This window comes from Chiloscyllium plagiosum, chromosome 3 (genome assembly GCF_004010195.1).
Source record: "Chiloscyllium plagiosum isolate BGI_BamShark_2017 chromosome 3, ASM401019v2, whole genome shotgun sequence".
NCBI classification, from domain to species: domain Eukaryota; kingdom Metazoa; phylum Chordata; class Chondrichthyes; order Orectolobiformes; family Hemiscylliidae; genus Chiloscyllium; species Chiloscyllium plagiosum.
The window spans coordinates 40,232,967-40,253,412 of record NC_057712.1 but is presented as its reverse complement, the minus strand read 5'-3'; the positions used below and the strand labels follow the sequence as shown (position 1 = coordinate 40,253,412).

General features: G+C 47.2%; 1 protein-coding gene across 3 annotated transcripts in view; it reads left to right on the top strand.

Annotated features, from left to right (window-relative positions):
• Positions 1-578: 578 nt before the first annotated feature.
• Positions 579-20,446, top strand: part of vit (vitrin) — a 55,647-nt gene continuing 35,779 nt past the window's right edge. Inside the window, exons 1-7 of one of the 3 annotated variants that reach the window (XM_043680687.1) lie at positions 579-740; positions 11,954-12,085; positions 13,950-14,009; positions 15,099-15,255; positions 17,253-17,386; positions 19,534-19,611; positions 20,198-20,392. In XM_043680687.1, coding sequence (XP_043536622.1) covers positions 12,052-12,085; positions 13,950-14,009; positions 15,099-15,255; positions 17,253-17,386; positions 19,534-19,611; positions 20,198-20,392 — 658 coding nt within the window. In that variant the 5' untranslated portion in view covers positions 579-740; positions 11,954-12,051. The remainder of the gene's footprint in view (positions 741-11,953; positions 12,086-13,949; positions 14,010-15,098; positions 15,256-17,252; positions 17,387-19,533; positions 19,612-20,197; positions 20,393-20,446) is intronic. The other 2 variants (XM_043680679.1, XM_043680695.1) reach the window with 2 other exon arrangements.

Below are 20,446 nucleotides of genomic sequence, written 5' to 3'. Positions count from 1 at the left end.
CAGGTATTACTGGTGTTAGTTGTTGGAGATGTTACTGTTGTTGGTCTTAGCGGTTACAGTTATTACTGGTGTTAGTTGTTGGAGATGTTGCTATTGCTGGTCTTAGCTGTTACAGGTATTACTGATGTTAGTTGATGGAGATGTTACTGTTGTTGGTCTTAGCTGTTACAGGTATTACTGGTGTTAGTTGTTGGATTACTGGTGTTAATTGATGGAGTTGTTACTGTGTTTGGAATTAGCTGTTACAGGTATTACTGGTGTTAGTTGATGCATATGTCAGTGTTGCTGGTATTAGCTGTTACAGGTATTACTGGTGTTAGTTGATGATGATGTTACTGTTGCTGGTATTAGTTGTTACAGGTGTTACTGGTTGGTGTTAGTTGATGGTGATGTTACTGTTGCTGGTATTAACTGTTACAGGTGTTACTGGTTGGTGTTAGTTGATGGAGATGTTACTGTTGCTGGTATTGTTGGTGTGGGTGTCACTGTTGCTGCTCATGGTGTTTCAGGCTCAGTGCTCCTGTCTCTATCCGGTGAAGATGCTGTTCTTTGTGCCTTTGAGCTAGCGCTGTCACTGATTGTGCGGTGCGGGGAGCAGACCCGCCCTCTGTTCCCAGTCAGTAACTCCCAGCCTGTCGGAGCGGTACAGCGTCCCCAGCTCTCCCTGACCGGCCTCAGTGGGTTCAGTGCTGGCGAGCGGAATATGTGGACTGGAGTCTCTGGGACACATAGCTGCACCGGTGAGTCTCACCTCCTCATTGTCCTTCGCCTTTTTCTGTTCATTGTACACGCTGCACCCACCTGAGTGTTTTAACCCATTGCAGACACCATCAAACTGGTGTCTGCAATGGGTTAACAAGTTTCTGACATTCGGATTTCTCTCGGAATCTACTCTAATCTCCTGTCAGGGGGATGCTGTGATCGAAAGAGTAACATTTCAGGGCAAACACCCGAAGGCACGGCGTCTGAGCGCTACATATCTGTCTGTGTGTGTGTGTGTGTCTGTGTTCCTGTATGTGTGTGTGTCTACTGTGTCTCTGTATCTGAGTGTGTGTCTACCTGTGTCTCTGCATCTGTGTATGCCTCTGTATCGGTGTGTATGTCCATTAGTGTCTGTGTCTCTCTTTCTGTGCGTATGTGTATCTGCCCTCACCATATGTGTGTGTCTACCTGTGTCTGTATGTCACTGTGTCTCTGTTTCTGTGTCCCTCTATCTATGTGCATTTTTCTCTCGGTATCTCTTTCGTTGCCTGTGTTTCTTTATCTGTGTCTGTCTCTCCACGATATCTGTGTCCCTGTATCTGTATGTGTGTTCCTGCATTTGTGTGTGTGTGTGTGTGTGTGTCTCTCTCTCTCTCTGTCCCTGTCTGTGTTACTCAGTGTTTGTGTACATTACCCCTTTATCGCCCCTATTTCTGTGTCTCCCGATCGGTGTTGTTTCTCCCTGGCTGTGTGTTCCGCGGACTCTCTGTATCTGTATTTTCCTCCCTGTCTGTGTCTCAGTATATATATAAAATGTGTGTTTCTGTTTCTACGTGTCTCTGTTTCTCAATGTGGTATTCATCCTGTGTGCTTTATGGGGCAGAAGGTGAAATTTGGGAACAGGATCCTAATCCTGGATTTCTTTCTTTGTTTATTGTATCTGTGAGAGAAATGTGTAGGAAATATGCATAAAGAAATGAATACTGTACATCCAGATAAACTGAGAGCGCATTGGGTCTGCCAAACCAGTACAAACATGAATAAAATTGCTTGGAGTCATATATTTTATTGAGAGTCTGAACTTGGGATGTTGTGTTGGCATCGGGAAGATGTGCCACCCTCTGGATACAACCGGTAGTGCAGAAGGGAGTCGAAAAAGTGTGGTGCTGGAAAAGCACGGCACGTCAGGCAGCATCCAAGGAGGAGAGTCCACGTTTCAGGCAAAAACCCTTCATCAGGAATGTGGGAGCTGAACCATCCCAACCTCCAACTCAATTGTTTCATTTCCTTCGTGTTAATGCATCGCAACATGAAACTAAGCATTAAAAAATTGTACACCAAATGGGAGTTTTGTCAAAGATCTCAGTTGGAATTGGATTAGATTCTCTACAGTGTGGAAACAGGCCCTTTGGCCCAACCAGTCCACACCAACCCTCTGAAGAGTAACCCACCCAGACCCATTTCCCTCTGACTAATGCACCTCACATGATGAGGCAATTTAGCATGGCCAATTAATCTAACCTGCACATCTTTGGACTGTGGGAGGAAACCAGAGCACCCAGAGGAAACCCACACAGACACGGGGAGAATGTGCAAACTCCACACAGACAGTCGCCTGAAGCTGGAATCGAACCCGGGTCCCTGGTGCTGTGAGGCTGCAGTACTAACTATTGGGCCACCAGGCCACCCCTATTGTGAGGAACCTTCATGAAACTTATGATACACCAGACACTGGCTCAAGTGGCTGCTTCATGGTGAAATGCTGCAAACTCAGGGAATTTTAAGACTCATTAGAACTCTGATATCCATCCAGTTACAGCTGAGATGATCACAGCCACAAGGTTCTACCATGGGAAGTAGAGTAGGCCATTCAGTCCAGTTCTACTGTTGTATCATCTACATTTCTCGATTTCATTTATGCACTTCCAGCCTGTATCCCTTGGTCCTTGTATGCCTGTTTGCTGCCCCTGTGCTGTACAAATGCATAATTCCCTCTCTGTCAGCAGTGGTTCAGTGGGTAGCAAACTAATCTCTCAGTCCGGAGATTGGGGGATGGATTCCCAATTCAGAGAGCTGATAATCCATCACAGGGCCAAGCGAATGCTGTGCTTTCAGAGGTGCAGTGTTTCAGACAAGACGTTAAACTGAGGTGATCACAACCACCTGATGAAGGAGCAGCACTCTGATAGCTAGTGCTTCCAAATAAACCTGTTGGACTCTAACCTGGTGTTGTGTGATTTTTAACTTTGTCCATCCCAGTCCAACAGCGGCTCCTCCACATCATAAAAGACCCAACGATGCTATTTGAAGAAGAGCAGAGGATAACCCTTCAATGACCTGGCCCGTATCTATCCCTCAAACACAACAGTTTACCTGATTATTGTCACGTTGCTGTTTGTGAGAGCTTGCTGTGCATACATTAGCTGCAGCATTTTAAAAATTACAACAGTGACTACAGTTCACAAGTCCTTCATTGGCTGTAAAATGCTTTGGGATTTCCTGCTGCCACAAAGTCACTACAAGGAAGTGGCAAGTTGCTGAATGAAACCTGGGCAGAATGGACCCCTCCTCTTGAAGAAGCTTCCCTTTAATTTTTGCCTTGTTTTCAGCCTTCCGTGCTTTGAAAATTTGTCCCAAGATTGATTTTTATTCTCCCCACATTTCCTTTGTCCAGCCTCAGGTAGAAACACAGCCTCCATCTGATCAGTCAAAGATGATCATACAGACCAAGTGTGGCCTGTATAATGACTGACCTTCTGTCGGTGTGTGATGGGATCCCAGATCTCGGACAGGGACTGGTCCAACTCCCTGTTAAGGCCACCTAGAGAATCAGCAGCCACCATGTTAGTCGGCAATGTATTTCTGAGTCTCACTGCTCTGCAAAGGGAAGAACTACTTGCCGTCCAGCCTGTTTCTACTCTGTTAAACAAACTCTCCCAGAACAGAAGGTGCACAACTACTAACTCAGTCACTATGGCCATTATCACAACCTCGGTTAAGGAATGACTGACCTGTTTCCATTGAGAAAAGGTTGAGCTCCATATTGTTTAGAAAGAACAAGTGGCAGTTTCTATTGTGCTTCGCTCGCTGTTTCCAAGGTGATGGTTAATTTGACACATGACTTATTTTACTCTGGGATCGGAGGCCACACTTGGGCAGTTTAAGAAAAAGTCCATTCAGGCCCCATTGAAAGAGAAATGGCCTTAATCCCATTTTACAGTGTCACAATTCCAGTCGAGTCATTCACCACTCAGATCTACATCTCAGACAAGTGGAGCTGTATTGCTGATCAACAGCTCACAGCATTCCTGCTGGGATGCCTTACAGAGAGCCCCATCAATTAGCCAATGGGCTTCTCTTCCCCAGAGTTTAGAAGAGGGACAGGTGATCTCAATGAACTGTATAAACTCCTTAGAGAGCTGGAGAGGCTCCCTAAACTGGAGGATTAAGAATGAGGGATTGTGATCTCAGGATAAGGAGTTGGCATTTAATACTGACATGGGGAAAGACTGCCATCTTTCCTTGATCTGGTCTACATGTGACTCCAGACCCAAAGCAATGTGGTTGACTCATAACCCCCACCCGTTGAAATGACCTTAATTAATATAGTTCAGGGTAAATAGAGATAGGCAACAAATGTCTCCCCATTAATGGTCACATGCCATAAAAAAACTAAAAGAATATCTTCAAACGATTGTGAATATGTGTTGCAGACTATCCCAGGGGCTGTGAATGGTCATTGAATGTGTTCAAATCTAATGTTGATATATCTTGGCCTCTAAGGAAATGTGAAGAAGGTTTGAGTGTTTGTGTGGCTGACTCCTGCTCCTAATTCTTGTGATCTTAAACTGAGTAACGACACACAGACCATCAGTATGTGTTGCTCCCACTTTTCAACATTAATGGCAGGCCCAACATGGGTAGCGTTCCTGGATTCTGGGGATTCCCTGACCTTTACTCAATCATGTCTTATTTGGAAACAGAATCAAAAGGTGTGGTGCTGGAAAAGCACAGCCGATCAGGCAGCATTCGAGGAGCAGGAGGTCGGTGTTTCAAACACAAGCCCTTCAACAGGAATGAAGAGCTTTTCATTCCTGATAAAAAGATTATGTTTGAAACATTGACCCTCCTACTCCTCAGATGCTGCCTGACTGGCTGCGCTTTTCCAGCACCACACTTTTTGACTCCGATCTCCAGCATCTGCAGTCCTCACTTTCTCCCTTTTGCTTGGAAACATCTTATTGTTTTTATTTCAGACATATCTCTATGTTTTTAATTATAAAAACTTAAATCCCCTCCAGAAAATGGATTTTTCACCTTCAATGCAGTGGAGGGCTGACCTACATTGGGCTATGTTCAGCAGAGTTAGATTCAGAGGTTTATGTTATACTGATCTGGGCTGGGCTGGGCTGGGCTGTGCTAGGCTGGGCTGGGCTGTGCTAGGCTGGGCTAGGCTGGGCTGTGCTGGGCTGGGCTGGGCTGGGCTGGGCTGGGCTGGGCTGTGCTGGGCTGGGCTGTGCTAGGCTGGGCTGTGCTGGGCTGGGCTGGGCTGGGCTGGGCTGGGCTGTGCTAAGCTAGGCTGGGCTGTGCTGGACTGGGCTGGGCTAGACTGGGCTGTGCTGGGCTGTGCTAGGCTGGGCTGGGCTGTGCTAGGCTGGGCTGGGCTGTGCTGGGCTGGGCTGGGCTAGACTGGGCTGTGCTGGGCTGGGCTGGGCTAGACTGGGCTGTGCTGGGCTGGGCTGGGCTGTGCTGGGCTGGGCTGGGCTGGGCTGTGCTAGGCTGTGCTGGGCTGGGCTGTGCTGGGCTGTGCTGGGCTGGGCTGGGCTGTGCTGGGCTGGGCTGTGCTAGGCTGGGCTAGGCTGGGCTGTGCTGGGCTGTGCTAGGCTGGGCTGTGCTGGGCTGGGCTAGACTGGGCTGTGCTGGGCTGTGCTGGGCTGGGCTGTGCTAGGCTGGGCTGGGCTGGGCTAGACTGGCTGGGCTGTGCTAGGCTGGGCTAGACTGGGCTGGGCTGTGCTAGGCTGGGCTGGGCTAGACTGGGCTGGGCTGTGCTAGGCTGGGCTGTGCTGGGCTGGGCTGGGCTAGACTGGGCTGGGCTGTGCTAGGCTGGGCTGGGCTGGGCTGTGCTAGGCTGGGCTGGGCTGTGCTGGGCTGGGCTGGGCTGGGCTAAGCTAGGCTGGGCTGTGCTGGACTGGGCTGGGCTAGACTGGGCTGTGCTGGGCTGTGCTAGGCTGGGCTGGGCTGTGCTAGGCTGGGCTGGGCTGGGCTGTGCTGGGCTGGGCTGGGCTAGACTGGGCTGGGCTGGGCTGGGCTAGACTGGGCTGTGCTGGGCTGTGCTAGGCTGGGCTGGGCTGTGCTAGGCTGGGCTGGGCTGTGCTGGGCTGGGCTGGGCTAGGCTGGGCTGTGCTGGGCTGTGCTAGGCTGGGCAGGGCTAGACTGGGCTGTGCTGGGCTGTGCTAGGCTAGGCTGGGCTGTGCTAGGCTGGGCTGGGCTGTGCTAGGCTGGGCTGGGCTAGACTGTGCTGTGCTGGGCTGTGCTAGGCTAGGCTGGGCTGTGCTAGGCTGGGCTGGGCTGTGCTAGGCTGGGCTGGGCTAGACTGGGCTGGGCTGGGCTGTGCTAGGCTAGGCTGGGCTGTGCTAGGCTGGGCTGGGCTGTGCTAGGCTGGGCTGGGCTAGACTGGGCTGGGCTGTGCTAGGCTATGCTGGGCTGTGCTAGGCTGGGCTAGGCTAGACTGGGCTGTGCTAGGCGAGGCTGGGCTAGACTGGGCTGTGCTGGGCTGTGCTAGGCTGGACTGGGCTGGGCCGGGCTAGGCTGGGCTGGGCCGGGCTAGACTGGGCTGGGCTGTGCTAGGCTGGGCTGGGCTGTGCTAGGCTGGGCTGGGCTAGACTGGGCTGGGCTGGGCTGTGCTGTGCTAGACTGGGCTGGGCTGGGCTGTGCTAGGCTGGGCTGGGCTGTGCTAGGCTGGGCTGGGCTGGGCTGTGCTAGGCTGGGCTGGGCTGTGCTAGGCTGTGCTGGGCTGGGCTGGGCTGTGCTAGGCTGGACTGGGCTGGGCTGAGCTGGGCTGGGCTGTGCTAGGCTGGGCTGGGCTGGGCTGGGCTGTGCTAGGCTAGGCTGGGCTGGGCTGTGCTAAGCTGGGCTAGGCTGGGCTGTGCTGTGATGGGCTGGGCTGTATTAGGCTGGGCTGGGCTGTGCTAGGCTGACTGTGCTAGGCTGGGCTGACTGTGCTAGGCTGGGCTGGGCTAGACTTGTGTTAATGATGAAATCTATTCAGTGGTAAGAGAGCAGGCAAAAAGCAGACGTTAGATCATGCAGGGTAGAATGAAGGAGTGGAAGAAGATTTAACATTGTAGCAGGACTTACGTAAAGATTTACTGGTCACAGTTGTGTAGTAGTAGATTCTATAAAGGCCAAGGTTAGGCAAGGACATACCAAAGGGACATACCAAAAGGAGAGTAGTTTTAAATGAAGTGGTCAGAGTGGGTTAATTTTCTTATTGGATTGGGGTAAATAGATCAGCGTATATCAGAAAGGGAGGAAATTTCTCAAGTGTGTCTGCAATAGTTTACTGCAACAGTGTGAACGGACCAGGCCATATTACAGCAATGAGCCAGAATTTTAAAGAATTTTAAAATCAACATAATATTTTAATAAAAAAAAATGGCCAGGAGCAACATTGACCCTTTGAAGGATGATTAAAAATGAAAAGAAGGAAATGAGGGGCATGTTGAACAATTACTTGTTCCAGTGGGAGAGGAAGCCAATATATCAGAACTGGTAATCATGAACACAGAGAGAGACTCATTCAAATTAACATCAACAAAATGAAAGAAAGAGGAACTTGGAGAAAGTCACAATTCCCCGGAAGCGGGTGGTTTTCCACCCCAGAGATTTTAAAGTGTGTGGGTGAGATCATTGAAAGTATTCTCATTGTGATTGTTCCAAAATTCTCTTCACTTGGAAACCATCCATTCAGATTAGAAGATTATATATGTCACTCTGTCTCATCAGTAAGAACTCGGAGAGAGAGTAGCCAGAGGATAATAGATCATTAGCCTGTTGCTGGGAAATGACTCAAGACTCTACTTAATGATAGATTAGATTACATTACAGTGTGGAAACAGGCCCTTCGGCCCAACAAGTCCACACCAACCCGCCGAAGCGCAACCCCTACATTCACCCCTTACCTAACACTACGGGCAATTTAGCATGGTCAATTCACCTGAACTGCACATCTTTGGACTGTGGGATGAAACCGGAGCACCCGGAGGAAACCCACGCAGACACGGGGAGAACGTGCAAACTCCACACAGTCAGTCGCCTGAGGCGGGAATTGAACCCGGGTCTCTGGCGCTGTGAGGCAGCAGTGCTAACCACTGTGCCACCGTGCCGCCGTGATAGTGTGACTGAACGCCTCAAACCTGTAGCTGAACAGTGGGGGGAGGAGGGCAGAAGGCTTTGTAAAGGGGACGTCATTCCTGATGAGTCTGACTGAATTTCGAAGGAGTCCCTAATGTAATGGGCATGGAATGTTAGCCCTGCCAGCTAAAATCAACACTTGTGGTACTGAGGGCAAATTATTGACCTGTCGAGGAGTTAGCTGAGTAACAAGAGAAAGAAAGTGGGAATAATAGGCAAGTACACTGGATGGCATGATGTATCAGCAAGGATCTGTGTTGGGACCTCAACTATTCATAGCGTTTCTCAGCAACATAAATGATGGGATAGAAAAACCACATGTGTAAATGTGTCAACAATGTATCTCTTACGCTGTTCTGATTTGCTTGTGTCTGGGAGTGGGGCTGATTAAGATGTGTCATTGAAAATCACTTGCTAATGAGTATGATTGTCCACCGAGATAGTTCTGTGTTACTGGTCATGGGTTCAGTGGGTCCCAAAGACTGAGACCAATCCTCGAGCTGCATCTCTGACCACATATTTAGCAGGTGTTCCAAGGAGGTGGAAGTGATCCTTGATCTCAAAAAACATTCCTTCCTCCAGTTCCTTTCCGTATTCCTCTTGCTGCCAAGTACTCTTGCAGAACTGTGTCCCTTCATACGAGAGTTTTCTCCCAGTTAGTTTCTTCTGAATGAGGGTCACCCATATGTTAATATCTATGTTGTATTTCTTGAGGTCAGGGAGTCTTTGAGGAGAAATTGTTTCTTTCAAGGGGTAGTGGCATTCATTACCCAGAGTGTAGTGGATGTCAGGACACTGACTAAATTGGACAAGGTAGACGGAAGTTTAATTAGTAATGGGATGAAAGGTTATGGGGAGTGGTCAGGAAAGTGGATTTGAGGCCAAGGTGAGATCAGCCATGACAGTATTAAGTGATGAAGTAAGCTCAAGGGACTGAATTGCCTACTCCTGCCCTGTTTCTTCTGTTCTTATGTTCATTATTCCAATATGCAGGAAGATTTGAGTACAGGAATAACGAACGCTTCAATTTCAAATAAGTTTGGTTAGACTAGAATGCTGTGCACGACTTTGATCTCCTTATCTCAAAAAAGATATTATTTGGTTCACCAGAGTTGTTCCCAGGATGGTGAGATTGTCCTATTGGGAGAGATTTGGTAAACCAGGCCTGTGAAGAGTTGTGAAGAATGGGAGGTGATCACATTGAAACCAACAGAATACTTAAAAGAGACAGACAGGAGAGATGCAGGTGCGATGCTTCCCCTGGCTGGGGAGTTTAGAACCAGGAGGCACAATTTAAAAATAATGGGGTTACCACTGAGGACTGAGATGAGGAGAAATCTTTTTGATCAGAGGGTTGTGTACCTTTTTCTCTGTCAGAGAGCTCTGGAGGCTGAGTCCTTGAGCATGTTTAAGGAGAAAGGCATATTGAATGGAGGGACTGACTTACTGGGCTGAATGGGCTATTCCTGATGAAGGGCTTTTGTCTGAAACATCAACTCTCCTGCTCCTCGGATGCTGCCTGACCTGCTGTGCTTTTCCAATATCACACTCTCGACTCTGATCTCCAGCATCTGCAGTCCTCACTTTCGCCTGAATGGACTATTCCTCTGATCCTGTAACGTTGTCACAGAAACATACATCAAAATAAAGAGAATAGGAGCAGGACGAGGCCATTCAGCTCTTTGAGCATGTTCTGCTATCAAATAGGATCATTGGTGATCATCCAACTCAGTGTTGTAACCTGATCCCTTTAGCCTGAAAAGCTATATCTAATACCTTCTTGGGAGAATGCAAGGTTTATCTTCAAAATGAACTGCTGTATTCTGGAAGCGTGGATTTAAGGGAAGGAGACTGTTAGTTTTCATACTCTGAAGGTGCTGTCTTTCAGGTGTGATGCTAACTGAAGGCCTTCCACTGCCTTCTCAAGAGGGTGTAAATAATCCCAGGGCATAAAAAATAGAGGTCTCCCAGTGTCTTAACCAATATTCATCCCTCAACCAACATCATGATATAAATATGCCCTTTATTGTTTTGCTTCTTTAGAACAATAAAACTTTACATCTGCGGCTCTGTAAGATGTGTGACACATCTTGAAGTGTAAAGGTCGTCATTCAGTGTCACAGAGTCACAGAGATGTACAGCATGAAAACAGACCCTTCGGTCCAATCCATCCACGCTGATCAGAAATCCCAACCCAATCTAGTCCCACCTGCCAGCACCCGGCCCATATCACTCCAAACCCTTTCTATTCATATACCCATCCAAATGCCTCTTAAATGTTGCAATTGTACCAGCCTCCACCACATCCTCTGGCAGCTCATTCCATACACGTACCACCCTCTGTGTGAAAAAGTTGCCCCGTAGGTCTCTTTTCCCCTCTCACCCTAAATCTATGCCCTCTAATTCTGGGCTCCCCGACCCCAGGGAAAAGACTTTTCCTATTTACCATATCCATGCCCCTCATAATTTTGTAAACCTCTATAAGGTCACCCCACAGCCCCCGACGCTCCAGGGAAAACAACCCCAGCCTGTTCAGCCTCTCCCTATAGCTCAAATCCCCCAACCAGTGATTGTCACAAGTCTGAAATGCCTCAAATTTAAATTTTTTATCCCAATTCTCTGTGGCCTCACCTCTCTCTTACTCTGAGACGATGTCAAAAACATAAGAAATAATGAGCTGGTGTAGTCTGTACAGTCCCTTGAACCTGTGCAGCTATTTAGCATCATCAACATGGGCTTTAGCTTCAACTTTCTCACCTCTCTCATATCCCTCATTTCCCTTAGGGACCAAACTCGGTCTATTCCAGCTGTAAGCGTATTCAACAGCAGAGCTTTCACAACACTCTAGGATTGAGAATTCCCAAGAGATATAGACCTCTGAGTGAAATGATTTCCCTTATCTCAGTCCTAAATGATTGGCCACTTATTCTGAGATTGTGAACCAACCCCTCCTCCCTCACAACACATGCTTTAGATTCCCTGACCAGGGGAAATAATCTCTAGTGTCGCCTCTTCAGGCCCCTTCAGAATCTATATTTCAATCAGATCGCCTCTCGTTCTTCCAAAGTTCTCAGAGTAACACACCAGCTTACCTAGCCACTCATTAATCATTGCAATGTCGACCCTCCTATAATTCTGTCCTGTTAATCACTTCACCATTGGCGGTTAGGTTTTCAGCTCTTCTGGAGTTCATTCATAATCTTATCTATTCCTCCATCTTTATTTCAGACTTTTCTTCATACATAGAAATAGAACATAGAGGCCCAGTGGTTAGCACTGCTGCCTCACAGCGCCTGTAGACCCGGGTTCAATTCCCGACTCAGGCGACTGACTGTGTGGAGTTTGCACATTCTCCCCGTGTCTGCGTGGGTTTCCTCCGGGTGCTCCGGTTTCCTCCCACAGTCCAAAGATGTGCGGGTCAGGTGAATTGGCCATGCTAAATTGCCCGTAGTGTTAGGTTAAAGGGGTGGATGTAGGGGTATGGGTGGGTTGCGCTTCGGCGGGTCGGTGTGGACTTGTTGGGCCGAAGGGCCTGTTTCCACACTGTAAGTAATCTAATCTAATCTATAGAATTATCCAGCACAGGAATTGGCCCTTCGGCCCATGATGTTGTGCCAAACATGACCCTTCAAATTAAACTAATTCTGCCTGCCCTTGGTACATATCCCTCCAAACCTTGCATTACTTCATACTTATTTATCTGCCTCAATATCTCCTTCTGTGGTCCTGTGTCAAATGTTGCGTGATTATTCTGCTATGAGATATTTTGCTACATCAAAGGCATTGTATAAATGCAAGCTGAGTTCTGACGCTTTCTGTAATTCTATTTCCACTTCAGATGATGACACAATGTGTGCTTCCATATAATCAGCAGGAGCTGTGCTCGTAAAGTGACCTCATTGACGGTGTGTTTCGTGACTTGACCTCAATCCCACGATGGGTTCATCTCCCATAAGTGTCCTCACCTTCGGTAAGTAGCAGACATGAAGACCCCCACACCCCCTCCCTCTGTATGGAGGAAGACGTTGTACTGAACACAAAAAGGGACCAGGTTCCAGAAAGAACAATGTATATTTACACCTTGTGTGCCATGTCTTGTTTAAATTGAAATGCTATCAGTTGTTTTCCCAAATCAGTTAATCTCTTTGATGATGAGCGGTTATAGGATCATTTCAGTCACAAATCCCCTCACTGTCTTGCTCCCCAAAAGTCACTTATCCCACTTCCATGTGCTCTCTCATGGTTTTTTTTTCATAAGGCACCATCTCATTCCCTTCTTCAACAGATTGAAGAACACTGCTTTCAATAGTTGTTTGTTGTGGAGAATCTAACCAGTCACTCTTATGGAGTCAGAGTCTGCAGAGAGAATTGGAGTTAATTTTGCTACAGACAGATTTTGCAGAGGCTTATAGAGGGGAGATTCAGATGGATAATGGCGGGGACAGTTTCCTGGTGCTGTCCTGTCTTTGGGTAGGATTCCTGGGAAAGGACTGTCACGGGAATCAGGGGTCAGGCAGTTTTCAAAACGTCCCAGCAAAGGACCACAATCTGACAGCACATTCCTGCTATTGGGAATGGTTCCCTGGCTGAGGTGACCTCTGCAGTGTCAGGATGGAAGACCATCAGAGCTTCCTGTCAATGACCCAACAAAGTTCACAACTGCAGGCAATCCCTTCTTGGGGAAGGACTTTACTGACTGTTCAGTGACCTGGGGATGTCTTTAATTTTCCAGTGGGGCAGCCAACCAACTCCCACCAAGGGAACCTTTCCTACCTCAGAATTGATGAGGGTTGGGAGCCCAGCAAGAATCTCCTCAAGTTTCTAGTAGATGAACCTTCAAGCTAGCCCTGCACAGATGTTGCCTGACCTGAACGCTTCCTCCTTGTCTATCTGTTCTCACCTCAGCTTGAAGCATCCACAGTGTTGTTCTTTTTTATGGGGTATAAGCCATAGCTTAGTGGACAGTACTTGCACCTCCAGGGCCCAAGGTTGAGGATTCAGGCTCCAGTCCACAGCAGAGTCCAGGACAGATAGGTATGTCAGCATCCAATAACTGGGCTACAGTTCAGATCTGGGCCTGGAGTTGTAGGGGTCTGTTATTATTGTCCTTGTCCCTTGTCTTCTTGAGCACAAAATCCACACTGAAACTCCCAGTGCAGTCCTGAGGGAGTGCTGCAGTGTCAGAGGCACTGTCCATCAGATAAACATTAAGCCCAGGTCCTAGCTGCCTTGGAGAACAGCAGGGGACCAGCTCATTTCTATCATTCCTGTCTGTAAGTTGCTGCATTTCCTACACTCTAGCAGGAAGTCAGTCTCTCATTGGCTGTGAAGGACTAGGAGCTGAACTTCGGACATGAGGAAAGGGTGACAGCAATTGAGATTCTTTAAGGAATCAGTTTACCTTTCAGTGTTTACTCACATTTTAATCATTTTGATGGTAAGTCCTCAGAAAACCCTTGGCTCTTGAGATTTATGGCCATAAACTGTGGCTTCCACCATTTCTCATGTTAGCGCTGAGCATTTGAAGGTGAATATTCAAAATCTACCCACATGGCACAGAGTCCCAACTCTTCAGGGTACACCAAGCAGGAGACCACAGGGGGGGGGGGGGGGCTGTGGTCTTCCATCCAATAATACTCACTGGGAGAGTTTTGTGGCTAAGGTGAAGCAAGAGAGCATGGTCAGGAGCTGGCTGGCATTTTACAGCATGCTGACCTGATGGGCAAGGAGAGCATCAAGTGTATGGCATCCTCCCACTGCAGGGCATGAAGTGGTGCAGGTTAAACAAGCTGAGGCAGACTGAGTGCTGACAGTCCTCTGTCTTTTCTTTGCAGTCCTGTTGCTGACTTCAACAGGAGGAGTGAAAGAGAAGGGACGGAAAAGTAAACGAACATGTGAGTGAACACTTCTGACCTCGAGGCTCCACGTGACTCCTTCCTGCAGACAGGGTCCATCCAGCCCTTTACTCGAACAACAGGCACAGCCAGCTGGGGTTCTCTTCTGGAAGTGCCTCTTAGGAAGAAGAGCAAATAGGCTGGGTTAGGCGTCAGGGTTTACATTGGAAAGTGGAGAGGTGTAGGTAAATTTGTGTGAAACCTTGGTTAGATCACATAGGACTGTGCACAATTTCAGACAACACAATGACAACATGATTCCGAGGCACTGGAGACAGGTACTGATGGCCAACAAAGAATGAAGAGAGCCTCAATAGGCTGCAGCTCTTTACTTCTAGAATACAGGAGACTGAGAGAAGAGTTGAAAAATGTGTTGCTGGAAAGGCGCAGCCGGTCAGGCAGCATCCAAGGAGCAGGAGAATCAACGTTGGGACTGAGATAAGATGGGGGGAGGGGAAATGAGGAAGCTGGAGAAATCTGCATTCATCCCTTGTGGTTGGAGGGTTCCTAGGAGGAAGATGAGTCGCTCTTCCTCCAGGCGTCGTGTTGCCATGGTCTGGCGATGGAGGAGGCCAAGGACCTGCATGTCCTTGGTGGAGTGGGAGGGGGAGTTGAAGTGTTCAGCCACAGGGTGGTTGGGTTGGTTGGTGCGGGTGTCCCAGAGGTGTTCTCTGAAACGTTCCGTAAGTAGGCGGCCTGTCTCCCCAATGGGCATCTTCAGCATTGTGTTGTGGCTTAGTTGTGGAAAATATTTCCCATTGTGGGAAAGTTGTTTCAAATAGAAGCCATGTATATGCAAGCGCATCTAAATTCTATCAGGACTTCAGGAGAAATTTGTTACCTAAACAGTTTTGAGATCATTCCTGGACCCAGGACTGATCAGAAGTGGAATAATGGTTCAAGGTGGGAATAAACCAATGTTGGGTATAGATTAATCATGAATTCTCCTGCCTTCCCACTTTCCTGTTATCACTCTGTGCTTTGATTCTCATTTGATGGAGCCTGATTTTAATTCTGTGTAGGTGAGTGAATGAGTTTTAAGTGAATTCAAATCTTGTCTTCATTGTCTGTCTGTGTTTAATTCCCCAGCGGTGCCTCAGATAGACTGTGACATCAGAGCAGGCAAGATAAAGGTGTCTGAGTTTGTAGCCCGGTGCCCACCAGGATGTCTGGGCTCGAAGCAGGCCGTGTGGGGCACTGATATCTACGCCTCCATTTCCAGTGTGTGTGGAGCAGCTATTCACAGGTCAATATCTCTGCAGTTCTGTAATATTTGTCTTTTTTTGTCAGAGTTCACAAATATAATTTCTCTCCTTGGAAAGATAGGTCATTTTTATCTTGGATCTCAACCTGCTTAGACTCACAGAAGGCACAGGCACAGAGGGAGGCCATTCAACCCATTGCTAGATGACTAGATTGATATGTGGGACTGGATGGTTGAGATTGAGATTGGGGTTTAGGACAATGTGAGGTGAACTGATTGAAAAGTATAACATTTCCTCGAGGTCTTAGCAGGGAATTAACAGAAAGAGGACATTTTCTCAAGCTGGATAACTGAGAGCCATAGATCATAACATAAGAATAAGGACCAAAATGAGGTCAAATGGAAAATGCAGTTCTCTGCCCCAGAGAGCTGAAGCTGTTCCCTTTCTGTGTATGTTCAAGACAGATATTGGGTGGTTTTTTAGCTCCTAAAGGACTCAGGTACTAATATTATGGGAGAGTAGAACCGAATGCACTCATGAGGTTATTGAGTGACAAGGCAAGCTTGAAGGGCCACATGTTCTATATCATATGTTCTCACGTTGTCTTCTGGGAAAGCTCACCTTTCACCCCTTTATTTCAAAAATATACTTTATGCATAATATATTCATGTATATTATATATGTATACACACACACACACAGTTACAAATGCAGTTTGACTTTGTCCAATAGCAAACATTGGAGTATGACCCTATCCAATAAACAATCCAAAGGCATCTCTTACTTGTACAAGATTATGTATTACATGCATTTGAGGCACCAGGAGGGTCCAATAACTTAACGGACCCCCATTTAACTTCAGCAGAAAGACCTCAGACAGTGGTCTTTTCCCACCGTGCTGTGGCGGCAGCTGCCCCAAGCTTCAGCGTGTCCCTCAGCCTGTAGTCCTGAACCTTGGAATGTGCCAGTCTGCAACACTTGGTCAATGTCAACTCTTTGTTCTGGAAGACTAACAAGTTTTGGGCAGACCAAAGAACATCCATTCCTTAGTACCTTCCCCGATCAGCCCCTGTACCATCTCTCTGAAAGAGTGAGTCTCTAAGGCCCTGCTACCCGCTCATTTGTGTTCCATGATTTGGAGCGATTTAATATTTGCTAAGCTTTCCCATGACATGTTCAACAATGTCATTTAAAAATTACCCAGGTAAAGCCATAATTCTTGAGTGATTCTTTGACAGCCTTCTGTACTGGCTCAACGTAACCAATGGAAAATGTCCTGAGATTGATAGACTTTTATTGGGTGAAGCAATTAAGGATATTGACCAGGTCCTGGGGCTGTTGTCTCCTATTTCCAAGAACCGTGCATTTGGAAATTTGGTCCTATTCATTCATCCTTCCCTATCACTGTAATTCATTCCAAAATGTCTGCATTGCCCAAATCCTGGCTATTTGCCACTTCTTCATTTTTAATCACCCATCTCAGTGATAACTTTGCCTTCAGATTTCCCTCCCTAAATTTCGCTCTCATTTAAGATGATCTTTATTGTTTAACCTTTGAAGCCAGCTTCTGGACACTGACCTTAATATCTCCTTATAAGGGTCATGTCAGATGTATATAAGAACTCTTATGGAGCATTTATAAGGGTTTACTGCATTAAGGGCATGATGAGGAATTGCGAATGTTTGGCATTCACCACAGCAGAGGACTGTGGAGGTTTAGTCATTGAGCATGTTTAGGTAGAGATTGACAGACCTCTGATTGCTAATAAAGTGAAGGGATATGGGGCTAATGTGGGGAAATGACATTGAAATGGATGGTCAGACATGATGGTACCAAATGGCAGAGAAGACTCAATGGGCTGAATGGCCTCTCCTGCTCTTATATTCCTGTGAAAGTCAGGCATACAGTGGAATGGATGAGTGTGGAGATCTTGGAGGGTAGCTGGGCTGGAGGAGGTTACTGAGATAGGAAGGGATTTTGAGAATGTGGATGAGAATTGGAGCAGAGAGTTGTTAACCAGCCCACTGTCTGTTGTAGTGGTGTCATCGACAACAGCGGAGGGAAAATTCACGTGCGGAAGGTGCCCAGCAGCTCCAGTTTCAAAGGGACTTTCTCCTATGGTGTTCGATCCCTGTCACTCCCCAGGTGGAGAGAGTCTTTCGTAGTGTCAGGTAACCATTTCCAAGCTTCACATTTAATTAACAAGCTCAAATTGAAGACTGTGCTTTGAAGGTTGTTTTTGCTTACTAGCTCTTATTGTGAAGCCTCATTCAGAGGGAGAGTAGATCAAAGAGTCAGATGTAGATGTCAAATCAAGCTCCTAATTCCAGTCATTGCAATTAGATAACTTACGGTGTGGAAACAGGCCCTTCGGCCCAACAAGTCCACACCGACCCACTGAAGCGCAACCCACCCATTCCCCTACATTTACCCCCTACCTAACATTACAGGCAATTTAGCCTGGCCAATTCACCTGACCTGCACATCTTTGGACTGTGGGAGGAAACCAGAGCACCCAGAGGAAACCCACGCAGACACGGGGAGAACGTGCAAACTCCACACAGTCAGTCACCTGAGGCGGGAATTGAACCCAGGCCTCTGGCGCTGTGAGGCAGCAGTGCTAACCACTGTGCCACCGTGTCGCAATTGATGAGAAGGAAATGAAAAAAACAAGTCTTGGTTTCCCGATCAACACCCAGTGGGTGAGGCTCATCTATCCTGCCTACCCCCCTCCCCCCCAAAAGAAACACCTTCTAAGGTTAACTCTGTCTTCTTACAATCATTTCCTGCCAGAGTTCAGTCAATTCTAATGCATACTTTGTGCACCATAACTACTTTGTAATCAAACTACCTTGGCTTTCAACCAAATAGTCAGGTTTGTCAAATTTGATTGGATGTATTCCCGGAGGTTACATCACATGACCACTTGTCTCTAACCACGATTTGGAGATGCTGGTGTTGGACTGGGGTGTACAAAGTTAAAAATCACACAACACCAGGTTATAGTCCAAAAAGTTTAATTGGAAGCACTAGCTTTCAGAGATGAAGGAGCGTCGCTCCGAAAGCTAGTGTGCTTCAGCTAGTGTGCTTCCACTTAAACCTGTTGGACTATAACCTGGTGTTGTGTGATTTTTAACTTTGTCTCTAACCACACTGCCTGGTCCAACAGCCTTTTATAATCTCCATTATCCTTTGTAATGAAGGTCTTCAAAGAAGCTGATTTGTCTCCTGAAGCTTTTACTCACTGTAGTATCCAAAGGATTTTACATTCCTGGAAATTCCTGACAAAATCTGGAGTGTTGGGAACCCGACAAATGTACCTGTTTTACCTTGTGTAACTGTGAACCTTTGTTAACTATCTGACAAAATCATTATCAGGCTTGTCTCCTTTCCACTGAGACAATAAACAGGGGCCCCCTTCTGCCCTCTCAGGTGGGTGTAAAAGATGCCAGGAACTTTATGAGAGGAGCAGGGTACTCTCCAGTGTCCTGGTCAATATTTATGCCTCAGTTGCCATCACAACAAAAAGTTTGTCTCATTTCCTGTGTGTGGAAGCTTGCTGTGAGCAAATGGATTGCTGCATTTCCTGTAATACTCCAAAGGTTATTACTCTGGAAGGTGTGTGAACTTGATTAAGCTCCTTATTTCTACAGCAATGTGGAACTGTGTAGTAATGTTGAAGTGAATATTATGAGTCTGTGTGGATGAAAGGACGCCCTTCCTAAGAGCAGCACTCTCAGAGAGGGAGGGAGAGAGAGAGAGAGAGAGAGGGAGACTGTGTACAATTCACAGCTACATTTATGAGGATAGGAGCCAGAAGTAAGATTTGCATTTATATATCAACATCAAATCCTCAAGATATCTGAAACCACTTCAGAGCCAACTAGCTACTTTTATGGAAGTCAATCAGTGCACAGCAAGCTCCCATAAACAGCAATACAATAATGAACTGATCATCTGTTTTTGTGAACATGATTGAGGGATAGGTAATTGGTCAGGACCCTGAGGAGAAACCCTCTGATCCTCCTTCAAACCGAGGCCTGCATTATTTAACATCAGTAGAGAGGACAGACAGGCACCTCAGTTTGTTGTCTCACCTGAGAGGTAGCACCTTTGGCAGTGTTGCACCTGAACAGCAGCTTCAGATTTTTTTGTGCTCCGGTTTTGGGAGTGGCCTGAGCTCAGAAGCTCCTAGACTGAGGTGAGAGTATCATCCGCTGAGCCATGACAAACCCGTCTGAGATATGACTGTGCTCTCTGTGATGTTAGGCCTTGTGAACAGGCATTAACCAAACTCTCCTTCTGCCTGTCCCTCCAGGCCCCAAACAACAGAAAGGAGTGACATATCCATCAATTCTTGAATTTCTTCCTTCGAGAACCTCAAGAATTAGGACAGGTGAGTATTTTGGTGTGGAGCTGGTGACCCGGGACAGGAATGACCTGCTCTGTTAATCATGATGTTCCAGTTAGAGACTCTCCTGTGAAACCCAGAATATTCCTCAGCCAAACAGATCAGCTAGAATTCTACTTTTCCATTTGGAGAAACACTGATGGCATTGCCACAAAATTACAAAGTATCAATGGAAACAGGTACTAGGGATAGGACCCTTGGCTCAGAGTCAGCCCTAGTCTGTGCTGGGTTAGCTGAAAGTCAGCTGTGAGGGGCTGGAGATTATGCATCACTGACCCTTTGCAGAGAGAGGGAGGAAATAGCATCCCCATTTCCCCTTCTGATCACTACCTAGTGATCCGGTGCAAACACAGTAGGCTGAATGGCCTCATACTCCACTGAGATTGGAGTTAGATTGGAAGTTGAGTGATTTTTTTCTGAAACCATGCCAAAGGTTGTGGGTTTTGGGGTGTCGGGGCGAATTGTTTGAATGAGGCCATCAGGGGAAAGGGCCATTTTGATTTGATTCGAAGTTAACTTGTGGCATATTATGAATATGTTTCTTTTCTGGATAATGGGCTATTTTATATAGGGAAGCTGAAGACGACCAAGACACCACCCACTACTACAGCCACAACTCTCAAACCAACCAGCAGCAAGAGTCCCACACAGCAACCTCTGCATGTTGCACATGACGTCACTACCAGCAAAATCCCTGAGCCAAGGACCTTCATGTTAAGCAGCCCCTCACAGCAGCCTGCTCGCTCTCAGCCGATGAGGGATGAAGGTTTGTGGCACTGGGGAACTGGGGAATTGGGGCACTGGGGCACTGGGGAACTGG